Source organism: Culex pipiens, chromosome 2 (assembly GCF_016801865.2).
Source record: "Culex pipiens pallens isolate TS chromosome 2, TS_CPP_V2, whole genome shotgun sequence".
Lineage (NCBI taxonomy): Eukaryota > Metazoa > Arthropoda > Insecta > Diptera > Culicidae > Culex > Culex pipiens.
This window is the reverse complement of record NC_068938.1, coordinates 210,094,032-210,108,596: the sequence shown is the minus strand read 5'-3', so window position 1 is coordinate 210,108,596 and position 14,565 is coordinate 210,094,032. Positions and strand designations below refer to the sequence as shown.

The 14,565-nt window shown below is 32.9% G+C and overlaps 3 protein-coding genes and 1 long non-coding RNA gene across 5 annotated transcripts in view; 2 read left to right on the top strand and 2 right to left on the bottom strand.

The window, feature by feature from the left end:
• The window catches only part of LOC120432658 (uncharacterized), a 60,396-nt gene that overhangs the window by 36,539 nt on the left and 9,292 nt on the right, over positions 1-14,565 (bottom strand). The window lies entirely within an intron of this gene.
• Positions 3,813-4,388, bottom strand: LOC120432661 (defensin-C-like). Its single transcript, XM_039597907.2, has 2 exons — positions 4,185-4,388; positions 3,813-4,122 (listed from the first exon to the last, which is right to left on the bottom strand). The coding sequence occupies exons 1-2, from the start codon at positions 4,300-4,302 to the stop codon at positions 3,941-3,943; spliced, it is 300 nt and encodes a 99-aa protein (XP_039453841.1). The 5' UTR covers positions 4,303-4,388; the 3' UTR covers positions 3,813-3,940.
• Positions 7,369-10,735, top strand: LOC120432659 (defensin-A-like). Of its 2 annotated transcripts, XM_039597906.2 has the most exons (3): positions 7,369-7,553; positions 7,610-7,817; positions 10,534-10,735. In XM_039597906.2, exons 1-2 carry the CDS (start codon positions 7,430-7,432, stop codon positions 7,795-7,797), a joined length of 312 nt encoding a protein of 103 aa, XP_039453840.1. In that variant the 5' UTR covers positions 7,369-7,429; the 3' UTR covers positions 7,798-7,817; positions 10,534-10,735. The 2 variants fall into 2 exon arrangements, with proteins under 2 accessions (XP_039453840.1, XP_039453839.1); XM_039597905.2 differs by lacking the exon at positions 10,534-10,735 and having other exon boundaries at positions 7,610-7,920.
• LOC120432662 (uncharacterized) lies at positions 11,907-13,558 on the top strand. Its single transcript, XR_005608092.2, has 3 exons — positions 11,907-12,125; positions 12,188-12,861; positions 12,919-13,558. It is a non-coding gene; the product is annotated as an uncharacterized LOC120432662 (long non-coding RNA).

Below are 14,565 nucleotides of genomic sequence, written 5' to 3'. Positions count from 1 at the left end.
CAATATCGGCTGAAAATCGGATTCCGGCTGACAATTAAAACTCCCTCTCTCTCTAGCATTGATACTGATAATTAATGCTTTTGACTGATAGCAGCAGCAGCAGGTTCTTTCTTCGGGTTATGTGGCAGGGAAATGTCCCAAGAAAGAGAACTTGTCACGGGGACCATGTATCGTGGTAATAATTGTAAATTACGTCAATAAAATGAATAAATAATAGTCCGCAGTTGAACGGATACAATGCCCTGGAAAGTTTTTTTCTTACATGAGTCGGTATGAAAGATGAATAAAGTTTGTGTTGAAATTACTTATTAAATCTATTCTTTTGTTACTCATCAATTGAAAATTTAAGTGGAATATATGACTTCATAGCGATGAACGATTAGAAGCGGAACCAGAGAATGAATATCACAAAATGGAATGTAATCGTCCAATAATCAGATAAGAAAAGCTCAAATCTCTGATTTTTAACATTTGTCAAACAAAGAAGGTTATTGTTTTGAGACAAGGACGACCAAGATTAAATTTATAAATTATTATTTTCACCTGTTGTTGGCGCGAAAAAAGAAGTTAATTAAGAGTAGCAAACATTTTTTAAAGTTATTTAAAAGTTATGATAAAATATAAATTTTCATCAAACTTTCAATTTGAACAAAAATAAACGCTTTTCATATTACCACAAAACATAGATTTAAAACATCAAAGTGTATGGAACCACCCTAACATACTTCGAAAAATTGTCAAACTATCTGTTTTTTCCATTTAATTTTGCCCACTGAATTCGAATGTGCCCTCAGAATTGTGCCAAAGTGTCAGAATGTCGAATTTCGGTAATATTTATTTCTATGGGTTAAGACAATTTTCGAATCACGTTAGGGTGGTCCCATACACTTTTCATTTGAAAATAAAACATTTTCAAATCAAATATCGAGTTTAAATAAAAATACCTCTGAGATTTTTTCAGTGTTTGTAGTGCTAAATTTTCATTTTTCAATCCAACCTGGTGCGTTAAATTTGGACTGCGCTTTTTCGAGAAATTTAAGTTTTAAATTTGAATATTTTTTTTTATCTTAAAATGGCTATAACTTTTGAGCCTTAAGTTCAAATTGACTAGTCAAAAAAATAAAAGGTTTAGAGCTCTAAACTGCCGTTCAACGCATAATTGTCTCATGTAATTTTTTGACGATTTCAATTTTTTTAGTTTTTTACATTTACTATGTACTATGTTCGGAAAATCATAAAAAACAACACCAAGTCTGTTTGTCCCATAGTTGAACTTCTACGCATAATTGTCCCACTAAGTATTTTCTGTCACGGAATCAATAGTTTACGAAGCATTGTGTTTTGTTTACCTGATGTATAGCAAAAGGATTATAAATAAGAGTGCTAAACTGCTAACTGACGCAATTAGGGACATATAGGGCTAATAGGGACCCACGGAATAATTATACGTAGAAACACATAAATCGTGCGAAAAATTTGCATCACGTAGAAGGCTTTTGTTACGATATAAAATGTTGGTGTCATCAACAAAGTTGCTTGGATTAGCAAGCCTAACAACGTTCAAGAAGCAAACAAAAAAATCCCAAAATTATTCCTGAAAAGATAGATTTCAAAAACACCCTGATCGTGAACCACCCTAGTTTTCAACCTGGCCAAAAGTTGTCCCTTCCCATTTGCAACGCTTCTTCTTAAGACACCAAAGTTCCAGAACGGCAACATTTTTCGGAAAATTCATTTTCCACTTAATTTTGCGACTTGTACCACTACCATTGATCATAGGGAAGGACCCTATAAAGTTCAAGGCAAATAAAACATACAAAAAATAAATAAATATAAAGGCCGATTTCTGGGAGAGTTGATAGGGAGAATAGGAACATTTGTTATATTTCTCCTTACAAAATATTCATGCAAGTATCAACTCAGAAAGAGAATACAGATTTTTTTATCAAACTTTACCATATACATAGTATTTTTTTAAATAAAACATTTTTTTGAACTAGATAAATAAAATGATTAAATTATTTTTTATCGCGAAATTTCATGTTATTGTTAAAATATGCTTACTAACCCCTTTTAAAATTTGTTTATTAAAACGATGTAAAGCATTGGAATTAAAACAAAAACTATTTCTTTAGTCAGTATTTCGATGCCTCTGTACTCTCTTGTGAACAATTCTCTACGAAATCGGCCGATTTCGACCATTTTTATCAATCCTATGACCAAAAAGCCATTTTGTGTAATTGGTTCACCCATAAAAGTCTCCATTCAAGTTTGGTAGTTGTTCAAAAATCTGAAAATCTGCAAGGAATTTTTTGATTGATTTGGTGTCTTGGGCAAATTTGTAGGTATTGATGAGGACTATTCAGAAAAAAATGTGCACACGAAAAAAATGGGATTTTTTAATTACTTTTTTTTTCACAAAAAAGCAATTTCACAAAATCCATATTTTTATTTTTTTATATTTATGTTTTAGGGAACAAACCCCGCATCTTTTAAGCCATTCAAAAGTATGGGCCAAAATTATGCCGACGAGTTATGATTTTTTTAAATGATGATTTTTGTAAATAATTTAAATTTTTTGACCACATTTTTAATGAAAAATCGAATTTGCAATCGAAAAGTACTTTACAAATCTTTGATTAAGGGGTTACATATATGTAAATCGGCAAAAATGTCAAGGGTTGGTATGAGCACACACAAACACTTTATGTAAATCTGTTTTCAGAGTATTAAAAAATACATTTTCATCCATTAACAAAATAAATTAGAAGACATTTGGTTGTACCTTTGTCGAGATACAGCTATTTTAAGTTAACAGTTTCAAAAAACGGGTGCCACGATATCTCAACACTGCCTTGACCAAATCGGCTCAAAATTTGGGTGAAGACTCGTGAAACTGGTCCAGTGTGCATGACGAAGGCCGATTTTCAAAAAGATTATTTGAAAAAAAAGATAAAAATATTATTATGTTTTTTATATGAAAACTCTTCCGTTTTTGATTTTTGTATTTTTCTAACAAACAAAATTTCAAAATTGGGCTTCATCATGCACATGGGATATGTCTTGAGAGTCTTCACCCCGAATTTTAACCAATTTGGTCCATCCCATCTCGAGATATCGTGGCACCCGTAAGCCAACTCAGTGTTTCGAGAAAACGCTCAGAAAGTTTGACAGTTCGCTTTGCGCACGGCAAAATTTCAAAATTAAATCTTCTGTAACTAACCTAAATCATGAATTATCTTAATGGAACTTTCAGGAGTGATTGGAAATCATCTTTTGTGTTGATTTAATGAATTTTCTGTAAAATGAAATTTTGAGATTTTCTACATGTAAGTAACCCCTTAAGTGCACCTTTTTCAAAATATAATGAAAGTTTAATTTTGTCCGAAAAATTCCGGTTTTATGATTTTTTAAAAAATTGTGTCCATGATTGTCCATTCCTGAGATTATTACGAAAAGTTCAGAAAATTTCCTACAATTTCATCTTAGAAACATTGAAGATTGGACCACTGGTTACTGAGATACATCGAATAAATGAACAAGAAACAGGAAAATTGTTTTTTTAAGTCTCACCCAAACAACCCTCCATTTGGTCCGATTTTCAATGTTAAAACATGAAATATTCGTAAAATTTTCCGATCTTTTCGAAAACAATATTTTGATTTTTTTTAATGAAGACTAACATTTCAAAAGGGCGTAATACTGATTATTTTTTTTAATATTGTTTTCAAAAAGATAAGGGCGTATGTTATATAAATGATATCAATTAAGGATCCCAGAGAATAGTTTTACACCAGTTCAAACACAAAAAATAGGCCAATCACTATTTATTAATCAACAATGTCTCGTGGAACCACTTGAAGCTGCTCGCTAAAAACCCTTGTAATTAACAAGCATTTCCACTTTTACAATCCTCAAGTATGCCACCGACTCCAAACACTCATTTACGGCAGACGCAGACCTTCTTGGAGTTGCAGTAACCGCCACGGTTCCCTCGGGCAATACAGTGCGCCGCGCAGGCACTATCGTTGACGCCAAGTCCACTCAGCAGGTCGCAGGTGGCCCGCTTCAGGCGGAGATTCTCCGCGGCGGCTTGGTACGACTGCTCGGGGAGTTCGTCAACTAATGTAAAAGTTGAATTAGTTTTAAAGGAAATTTTAAGTTTAAATTCAAACTAAACTTACACAAATTATTGGCGTATGACTGAACTTGGTCAGCGGACTCCTGTGGGAACCCATTTCCAGTGGAAACGATGGCAAACAAGCACAAAGCGGCCAAGCAAGCTGTTCCAAACGAGTTCATCTTTAAAAAGTTTGTTTAAGGAGGTAACTCTGCGACACTTAAGCAAGGGCACTGGATGAGCTTGGTGAATTGACTGATGAACCGAATTGGCTTAACAGAGCAATTTATACCAACCAAGATGCAAACGGTCTCAAAGGGGAATCCCCGTTCCAGGATCTGTTTGACCAGGGCGTAAATATGGACTGTCTGTGTTTGATTTGCATTTCTTTGCCGCGTCGGTGAACCACCGATTTGGGTTGGTCCTTTTAAAGAAATGGGGAATCACAGCTGTTGTCAAACAAAAAAGAAAGCTTGGTTGTTTTTTGTTTAGTAAAATATCAAATCAACAGTGCGATCAAAAGGAGGAGAAATTTGGCTAATTGCAAAATTTGAATTGCTATAAAATACAGTAAACTAGATAACATTTGAGGCATTCATTTAAATTACTGTTTTACCTACAAAAAGTATGCAAATTATGGTAATTTTGTTCAAAATTTGGATAGTTTAGATGTGTGCAAATTGGATTGATTACGTCCTATGCATCATAATTAAAGTTAGTTTTTATATTTTTCATCTTTAAAAATGTATTGTAAACCGGGGTGACATTGATAGGTTTCCAATTTATTTTAGGAATATTTTCCAACTGGTAACGTATTTCTTAAGATTATTATTTTTTAATCATGTACTAGGGTAGGCCGCACAAGGTCCATGCACTATTTGGAAAAAAGTTTTTTTTAAAGTGTTTAAAAAAATAGTTGCATTGAATATTCTTACTTTAAATTATGGGGTGACTTTAATAGCCATATTTTTTCTTCTTAAAATCAGATTTAAGGAGTTCAAATTTTATTTTTACGTGAAAAATACCATCAAGAAAATTTATGATACAGTATTTTAGAAAAAAAAATATTTATATTTAGTTAACTATAAGCTTTTTAACAAAACATAAAAAAATTTTAGGTTAAATTATTAAAAAGTCAGAATTTTGCATGAAACTTGTTAAAACAAGTTTTATTTATAATATTAAAGATTCATACTGTATTTTAAACTTAACTCTAAACTATGTTCTAAGCTCTAAGAATCAAAAGTTTTAAAATTTTATATGAAATTTTTTCCACTGAAAATACAAAAAAGTTGAGATTTAATTTAATTATGTTTCAAAAACACATAATATTTATTATTTACAAACTTATTTTTTACAAACTTTTTTTTTGATTTGAAATCATGTTCATTGAGAAAATTATGACACTTTGAGAATATTAAAATAATCATCAACGTTTTTTTAATTATAGTTAACTTACTTTTTAAACGTTTTAAAATAGTGTGAAAACTTCTTCTAGAAGTACTTTGTATCAAAACTTCTTCTAGAAGTACTTTGAACACTTCTCTACCACGGTCAGAATGATTCAATTCCATTCCGAACGTATTTAATTTTGCGAAAAATCTCAAACCTATCTAAGTCACCCCGTTTTACGGTACGGTTAAATGTTAGTTCATCTAAGTTTATAACCTTTTAGTAAAATACTTAACAATTTGAAGTTATGTAAAAAAATTTCAGCTTTACTGAAAACTTCATAAGAAAATGATTTTTCAGAAATATAGCTTTTTATTGCCATCAGACAATTTTTAATTTCTCTTTAAAATTATTTGAAGGTGTTTTTGACCCACCCCATCGTTGACGTTGATAATTTATAATAAAAAAAAACTAACCTATTATTAAAATCGTACAGGCTATCATTAAACAAGAGAAATGTTCGTAGTTTTAAAGTGAGTAATAATTACCACCTGACACAGAAAAAATATAAAAAAACAACATCAAAATAACAGCATGGAAACAGATATGGAGTCAAATTATTACATTTCCAAAATTCATGATTTTTCAAAAATATTTTTTCAATCAATTTTCGTATACTACAAAGTTTTAAAAGATACAGTTTTTAAGTACAGTATGATTTTAAAACGTTTCAAATATTTTTTGGTAACAGCAATTTTCAAACATTTTTCTCATGTATCAATACCATCAACTTTGGCATTCGTGTACCTTTGAAAATAGGCTCAAGGATAAATCAAGACCAAAATTTGGTTTTATACCAAGTGATAATAATATTGATGAAATGGTAAAAACTGTCAAAGTTCGAAAACCAAATTATGGGGCTTTTATATATAGGTTAATTTTGACTAATTTAAAAAGTTTGTTTTTAAAGTTATTTTTGTTAAGGAAATTTTTGAAAATCGTGCTAGATTATGTTGGGATACCAAATTTTAAGGTATTTTTTGATAAAACAAGTTTTTTACCAAATTCCAAAAAATACCAAAAAAGCAATTCTCGGATTAGTTTTCAAAAAGCCGTAAGAGCCATTGGTAAACAAAGTCCTTTTTGCATCGGTATTCGACTTACTTACGAAAAACTAATATCAAAAATGCTCGAGATTGTTCATCTACACGTCCTTCAAGTGCCCCAAACTTAAAATAAATGAAATTTTGTTTCATTTTCGAGAAAAACAAAAAATAGTGTCAGAGGTCACGATGGCTCTTACGGCTTTTTGAAAACTCACCCGAGAATTGCTGCAGTGATCTTATTTTTTATTTTCAATTGAAGTACCGTCATCAGGGGTTAGAATGGGTCATACAAAAATGCTGAAATTTGTATGATCCAATCTCATCCCCAGACCCAATGTCACCCCTGATGACGGTATTGAAAATAAAAAGAAAATGGAAAAAATCACATTAAGCTAAATTAAACAAATCGTGAATTAAGTTAAACTTAACCTAAAAATAATCAATCAATATTCAACTCATATCTATGCCATCAAAAAATCCCCCAAATCAAAGAGCCAAAACAAACTGCGAAAAAATATCAAAAATCCTTCCCTCCACTCGCGGTACTTCACCTTCTTAGCCCGAAGACCGCTTATCGCGCAGACAAATGCGATCGCACGTTCTACACGCTGCTCTACACAAGAAGAACATTGTACGCTGTCTCTTTGTACGACACACCACCACCGCTTAATTGGTTGAGACGGTGATTTTTCAGGGAGATCGGCTATATTCCTACCGGAGTGGTATAAAAGCTCCCGGTCCTTGCGGTAATCGACATCAGTCTACGGGAATCAACCTTCGAAGAAAGCTGCAGCTCAATTTGCAACTCAAGATGCAGTCCGTTACAATATTTTGCTTCGCCCTGGTTTGCTTCACGGCAACATTACAGGTAGTCCGAGCTCTCCCCCAAGATGGTGTCCTTACCGAGGAGACCTACGAGTACGTCATGAGTTTGGGTAAGAATTTAATCATACATATTCCAAAAATACTTATAATAAATACATTTTTTTAGTGGACGTCGCCCCAAGCGAAGCTGAAGTTGTGAAACCCCTGCCGGAACACCATCGTCAGCGAAGGGCCACCTGTGACCTGCTGAGTGGATTCGGCGTCAACGATAGTGCCTGTGCGGCGCACTGTATCCTGCGCGGCAACCGGGGAGGATACTGCAACGGCAAGAAGGTTTGCGTGTGCCGAAACTGAGAGGCTGATTGTGTTCTAAGGTTGAAGTTCCTTTATATTATTATACAGTAAATATTATCTTAAATTAATTCAAATGATGTATCCAGAAATATAGAAATAAATAATTGTATTCAAATTTCGCAATTCTTTTCTTGAACATATTTTAATAACCGAGGAACATATTTCTAAATAACGAGGGGAAGCAAAATGTGTAAAAATTGAAACTACTACAAATGGTTTCAACATTTCAACATTATTGAGAAATTCAAAATACACCAAACTTTGAAATAATGCCATGGCCCAAGCACTTGAACCAAAATAAACGTTAGAGGAGGCGTTCTTACTGGAAATTTGCTGAGCTTTCATTAAAAATAATTACAAAAGATAGGGCTAATTCTCATATGATTGGCAGATTAAGGATTGCGGTTCCATTTCCATCCAATTTGCTGCTTCTCACGTTTAAAAACAAATTATATTGCAAAACTTCTAATGAAAACTTCCTAGTTCAATTCTAATGCGCTATTTATTACTAGATTTATGTTCAACAAATAGCTTTAAAGTGCTTGTGTATTACTGAGTACTTTTTCAGATTTTATTCATCTGAATTTTGTATGCTGTTTTGTTCGGTCCCTGAGCAAAAAAAAAAAGCAAAGCAATCCACTTTAACGACCCCCGGGTCTTTTGTGGGCTCTGTTGCAAGTTTCTGCTCATTTCTAGGCGTCCGAAGGTTATGTGTGGTGAGTCACTCAAAACCTCTTTTACGCTAATGGACCGACGTTTTACTTCCCCATCCGATAGAAGGCGTGATCAGGCAAATCTCGTCTCGAAAAATGCCACCGGGTCCGTCTGGGATTGAACCCAGGCCATACTGGGGTTTACAGGCTACCACGCTAACCACTAAACCACCGGTCCCTGAGCAATTCTCTACGAAATCGGTCTTTTTTCTTAAATTTTAATTTTTGTATTTTTTAATCCGACTGAAACTTTTTTGGTGCCTTCGGTATGCCCAAAGAAGCCATTTTGCATCATTAGTTTGTCCATATAATTTTCCATACAAATTTGGCAGCTGGCCATACAAAAATGATGTATGAAAATTCAAAAATCTGTATCTTTTGAAGGAATTTTTTTATCGATTTGGTGTCTTCAGCAAAGTTGTAGGTATGGATATGGACTACACTGAAAAAAATGATACACGGTAAAAAAAATTCTTGGTTTAAAAAATTTGAATTTCTTTTTTCGAAAAGATCGGAAAATATCACGAATGTTTCATATTTAAACATTGAAAATCGGACCATTAGTTGCTGAGATATCGACATTAGAAAATGGTGTGTTGTTTGGGTGGGACTTAGAAAACATCAATTTTCCTGTTTTTAAACCTTTGCATGGCAATATCTCAGCAACTAAGGGTCGTATCAACAAAGTTTAAAAGTGCAAAATATAGAGAATTTTCTCAGCTCTTCAAAAAAAATTTTTTTCAAATTGGGCAAACATGTGCATTAATTTAAAAAAAATGAAAAACTTCGACTATTTTCAAAAAAGCCACCTAAAAACGGATTTAACTTGAAAACGGTGCACTTTATCAAAATTTCACTAAAGTACTTTTTGATTGCAAATTTGATTTTACATCGAAAAATGAAGTTGAAAAATTTTTGCGACCAATTTTTCAATTTTTTGAAAATATCAGTATCGATTCAAAAATTCAAAACTCGTCCAAAGATTTTTTGCACAACCTGGAAATTTCTAAAAAGTTGGCATTTGATGTCCTCTAAAACATATAAAAAAAAATGAAAATAGTGTTTTTTTGCAAATCAAGTTTTAGTGGCAAAAAGTTAAATAAAAAATCACCAAAAAATTTTTTACCGTGTATCATTTTTTTTCCATACCTACAACTTTGCCGAAGACACCAAATCGATCAAAAAATTCCTTCAAAAGATACAAACTAATGATGCAAAATGGCTTCATTGGGCATACCGAAGGCACCAAAAAAGTTTCAGTCGGAATAAAAAATACAAAAAAATCGAATGACCGGAATCTGAGAGAACTGCTCCCCTGCAAAATGCATACTCCCATTCTCTTCTTTCATCGATATTCTCTTCCTCGACAGTCCCTTGGATTCTATATGTTTTAAAAACCTTTTCGAGTTGTCAAAATGTATTTTCACTATCTCATGGCTTTCATAGACATTTTTCTTTGTAAAAACAAGCTATAAATAATGTTTTACATTTGTTTGTTTTTGTTTAGAGGACGTTACTATCGTTCTTCCCCATCGCTGAGAAACATATTTTTAATCGCGTCTTCATTTTGCATCGATCTGTAAATTGATGCTTCTCTTCCTCGATGGTTCTTTGGATATTGACAACCAGACAGTCGACTGTAATATAAGTTTTTTGAAGTGTAACAATTTTTATCATCAATACTTAGAACTTTGCTGAAGACACCAATTTGATCAGAAAATCCAATCTCAATATGCTGATTTTTCAATATTTGAAAAGTATTTCTGTCAAAGTTGTTTGAAGATTTTTTGGGACAAAATAATTGTGGAAAATTGTATCTTTTTTGTTGATTGAGAGACACATTTTCTATCGTTTTCAGTTACTTTTATTAAAAAGTTAAGACATATACAAATATTTGCAAAAGACAAAAGAAGCAGGTTAATCAGATTTTGTTTTCTCATATAAACTTACATACAATTTGAAATTAACAATTCCGATATATAACAAACCATCACTTCTCAGCAAAATGTGCACTTCTTTCCAGGCTGGCTCGGCAACTCGTTACTCGATGGAGCGTTGAACGGCGGAAGCGTTAAGTAGGACTGACTTGCGTCAGGCAATTCCTGCGGAAATCCATTACAGGTGGAAAGGATGGCGATTAGGCACAGAGTGAAGATAAGGAAAACTAATCTTTTGGAAATCATCCTTGAAATGTTAGAATCCTTGTGAATTCAACTGATTCGTTTAACAGTTTTACTTATACTGTAGAAAATTTCTAGTTTTGGAATAATTTACTTGTTACTTGATGTTGAGAAAATCTGTTATAAATTACAGTTCAACGATCCTCAATTTGAATATCGTTTCTTCAATCTGTCATTTTGAGTCAGGTTTTAATGCGGGCACACTTGCAACTGGTGTAGGCATATAAATCATTTCACAATTGTTATCTTTTATTTCACTTTGATCACTACGTAGCAACCTTTTTATACGTACAAAAGATAGCACTTAAAAGTTGTATGTCTCGCCGAAAGTGCTTCTTTGATTTTACTACAAAATCAATATTTTCTTAAGACAAAGAGTTCAAATAAAGCGTAAACTAAGAATACACTTAACGTAGACAATGATAAGCTATGAATATGTCTGGTTCTCAGTACGGGTTGCACTTCAGCTTACGTAACTGCTGCTTTGTTCAGACAAGTGAAAAATTAATGAGTTCCTACTTAGTGCAACAGTTTGTTTAAATCATTGGAATAAAAATCAATTTAAATTCGTTTGCTAAAAATTTCAGAAATTCCACGCTTTAGCTAACCCTAGGGTCAAATTGAACCTACAATAAAAAATTGTTGTAACTGTACTGAATCAAGTTCTGCTGATAGTATTATACAGTGCAACGAAATCATCTCTTCAGAAAAAATACGATTTATATTAAATTAAGATGCAGCATGAAACCAAATAAGTTTTATCAAAATGACTTTTTGTAAACTATTATCTATAATCGGTTACTGTACCTAATGAAACCACAAAATACAAATAAGAATCAATATTCTTTTCCCATTTAAAAAATCAGATTGCAAAAAGGATTGCAAAACACTCTTACACTGAAATAAAAAAAAAAGTACTCAATTCCTAAATTCTAGGAATTTTGGCTCCTTTCCTTATTTAGTAACTGGGTTTTTGGATTACTTAATAAGAAAAGGAGGCAAAATTCCTAGAATTTAGGAATATGGTACTTTTTTTTTATTTCAGTGTATGTTATTTTGCAGTAAAAAAGTTACTTATACTTTAATTAAAATGCAATATAATGTTCATACACTTCAACCCTTGCAGATCTGTTTTTATTTTGTGTTTAACATTTGATAGGCTAGATAACCTTGCGGTCGAATTGTTATAAAAATAAACCTTAGTATAATGCTCTATCAAGTGTATGAGATCCGAGTTCTACTGATACAGGCACCAGTGTAACGCGATCATCCCTTCAAGAAAGTTGAGTTCCGCCTGAAGCAACGATGCAGCCACTCTCGCTTCTCTGTTGTGTCTTAATTTGCTACATTGCTACCAATTTTGGCACAAATGCCCTTCCAATCAACAATAAAGGTGACATGAGTGAAGAAGAGAATGAGTTTGTGAAGAGGTTTGGTAAGTTTTTCCTAATTAATACATTAATATAAAAAAACGGTGACGATTCTTACTTTTAACAGATGCAATAATTGCTGATATCGGCCAAACTGCGGAACTTCATCGCCAGAAAAGAGGCGTCTGTAATAATGAGATCTGCAATATCGGCTGTATCGCTCTGGGTCACAAGAGTGGAACATGCGGTGGCGATGAGTGCAAGTGTTCCGATTGATAATATTTTTTTCTTCTGGTTCTCAAGTGAAGATGTGTTTATAAGAAGAAAAGAACAAAACTAACCTAAGCATCAAAAATAATTCTATCGACACAATAATTATTTATCATGAAATATATCTGAATTTTGTGACCGCGTACAATTTCGAAAGTTCTTCAGATGGACTTAATAATTATGTTCAAATAAATATACAACAAAAAATGAATTGTTTGATTCAATCTTAAACCTAACGACATACGAATCAAAACGTCATCATGTAATCGTCTTCTAATCAATCATCATTTATTTTCTCTCTATCAAGTATATAAATCTTACTTCTCCTGATAATCGACATCAGTCCAAAGTGATCTACAGCTCGGGTAAGGTCGGAGCCTGGTTTTGCCATAGAATCCACATCGGAGATGCAGCCAATTACAGTTTTCTGTTTCGTCCTAATTTGCTCCATCGGAACAATAAACTGCACCAACGATTTTCCCCAGAAGGACGACTCCGAAACTGTCGGCATATTCTTACCCAATTCATCGGGTAAGAATAAAATTATTTTCTTTAAAATTAAATTTAAAAAAAAATCTTATTCTTCAGATCTAACCCACGGCACAGATCATCGTGTGGATCGCTTGTCGGAGCAGCAACGCCATCGAAGGGCGACCTGTAACTTTGCCGAGTGCGACGCCTTTTGCCGTCGAAGACAACTTCGTGGTATCTGTGTACGAAACACGTGTAAATGCAACTAAAAACTGAAAAAGGCATTTTTAATGTCAAATGTTTAAAATAAACCAACTGTTTTCATTAATCTCATGTTTTAAAAACGGAGTAGTAAAACAAACTGGAAATATTTTTTTTAAATAACACACACATTTAAAAAAAACTTTCTGATTTTCCGTTGTTTATTACTTAAATAATTTTAATTAATCTTGAACAAAAGGAAATAATAGGTTTTTTTAAGGGTCCACTGAATTGTTTTTAAGTTTTCGAATCCACCTCTGGTAAGGCCGCTGCAAATATTTTTTGAAATTTAAGTCACTCGTCTCTGATTGAGTTCAAGGGGGAAGCAAAAAATATAAAAAATAATAACAAGCCAGAATTTCAAAATTTCAATGCAAAAAGGCCCGATTCGATTTGCAATCAATAGTTTTCAAAAAATCAAAGTTTTAACGAAAATATTTTTTATTACAAGAAAAAACTTATTTCTGTGAAATAAGGTGAAAATTCACTTAAACTCAAAATATTTTCAAATCAACTCAAACATGTTAAAAATATTCATAAATAAAAGGAGTGCATTTTAAATTGATTTCAGCTAATTTCACTTAGAATTAGGCCGTTGCAAATATTTTTCAAAGTTTATGTCGCACCCCTTCAAAGTTGGCCTGAATAATCAGGGGACAAAAAAAATAATTTTTCGAAAAACTCCAAAATTGTAATGAAAATTAAAGTTTAATCAACTGAAAACCAGCAAAAATGCATTTTCCCGCGTTTATAATCATATTTAGTATGTTTGAACTCCTTTGAAAACATTTTAAATTTTCATGAAATACCAATGTACAGTCCCACAAAAAGTTTTTTTTTTGCGGAAAAAAAAATTCCGTCGATACCTCGATATTTTTAAAACTAATGATTGGAAAGCAACTGGACACCTCTAAAATGCATTTTAAATCACTTTTTTCATCCAAATATTGAAACCTAGGCTTGTAATTTAAATTTTTATACTTTTTTATTTAAATGTTTCCATATTTTTTCCAATCATTTTAAGATTTTTTTCATATGAGCGAGTTGTGGCGCTTTAACCACGGCAAATAGTGTGCTGGGCATCTGTGGAAATACAATGTCCCATCCCCGAGGGTCCCGGAGCACCAAAACTTCTTAGCATGGTGGCTCCCAACTATTCGTAACTCAAACAAACAGGAACGTAAGCGGGGGATCCCCACGTTTCTTCCTCCCCTGTAGATTCAGAACTGTATTGTTGTTTGAACATTCGTGTTCAAACTTCAATCCAATTCAACGAATCATCTTTGCGGTTAACTTTACGCAGTTGGCCTGGCCGCTTTAACGTTTGTGATGTTTCAAAGCAATTTATTGCATTGGGGCACTGCAATTGTTAATAATGACAAGAGGATGCTAGGCGTTAATCAACCTAAGGCATTTTCCAGGATGCCCTCGAAAGACTGGCTGCGCTAGGGTTAGATTAGATTAGATTAGATTTTTAGATATTTTTCATATTTAGGTGTTTCA

Coding starts and splice junctions, on each gene's coding strand:
- LOC120432661 (XM_039597907.2), bottom strand. CDS start 4,302: ATGAACTCGTTTGGAACAGCTTGCTTGGCCGCTTTGTGCTTGTTTGCC. Junction 4,123..4,184: donor GTCATACGCCAATAATTTGT/GTAAGTTTAGTT, acceptor CTTTTACATTAG/TTGACGAACTCCCCGAGCAG.
- LOC120432659 (XM_039597906.2), top strand. CDS start 7,430: ATGCAGTCCGTTACAATATTTTGCTTCGCCCTGGTTTGCTTCACGGCA. Junction 7,554..7,609: donor CGAGTACGTCATGAGTTTGG/GTAAGAATTTAA, acceptor ACATTTTTTTAG/TGGACGTCGCCCCAAGCGAA.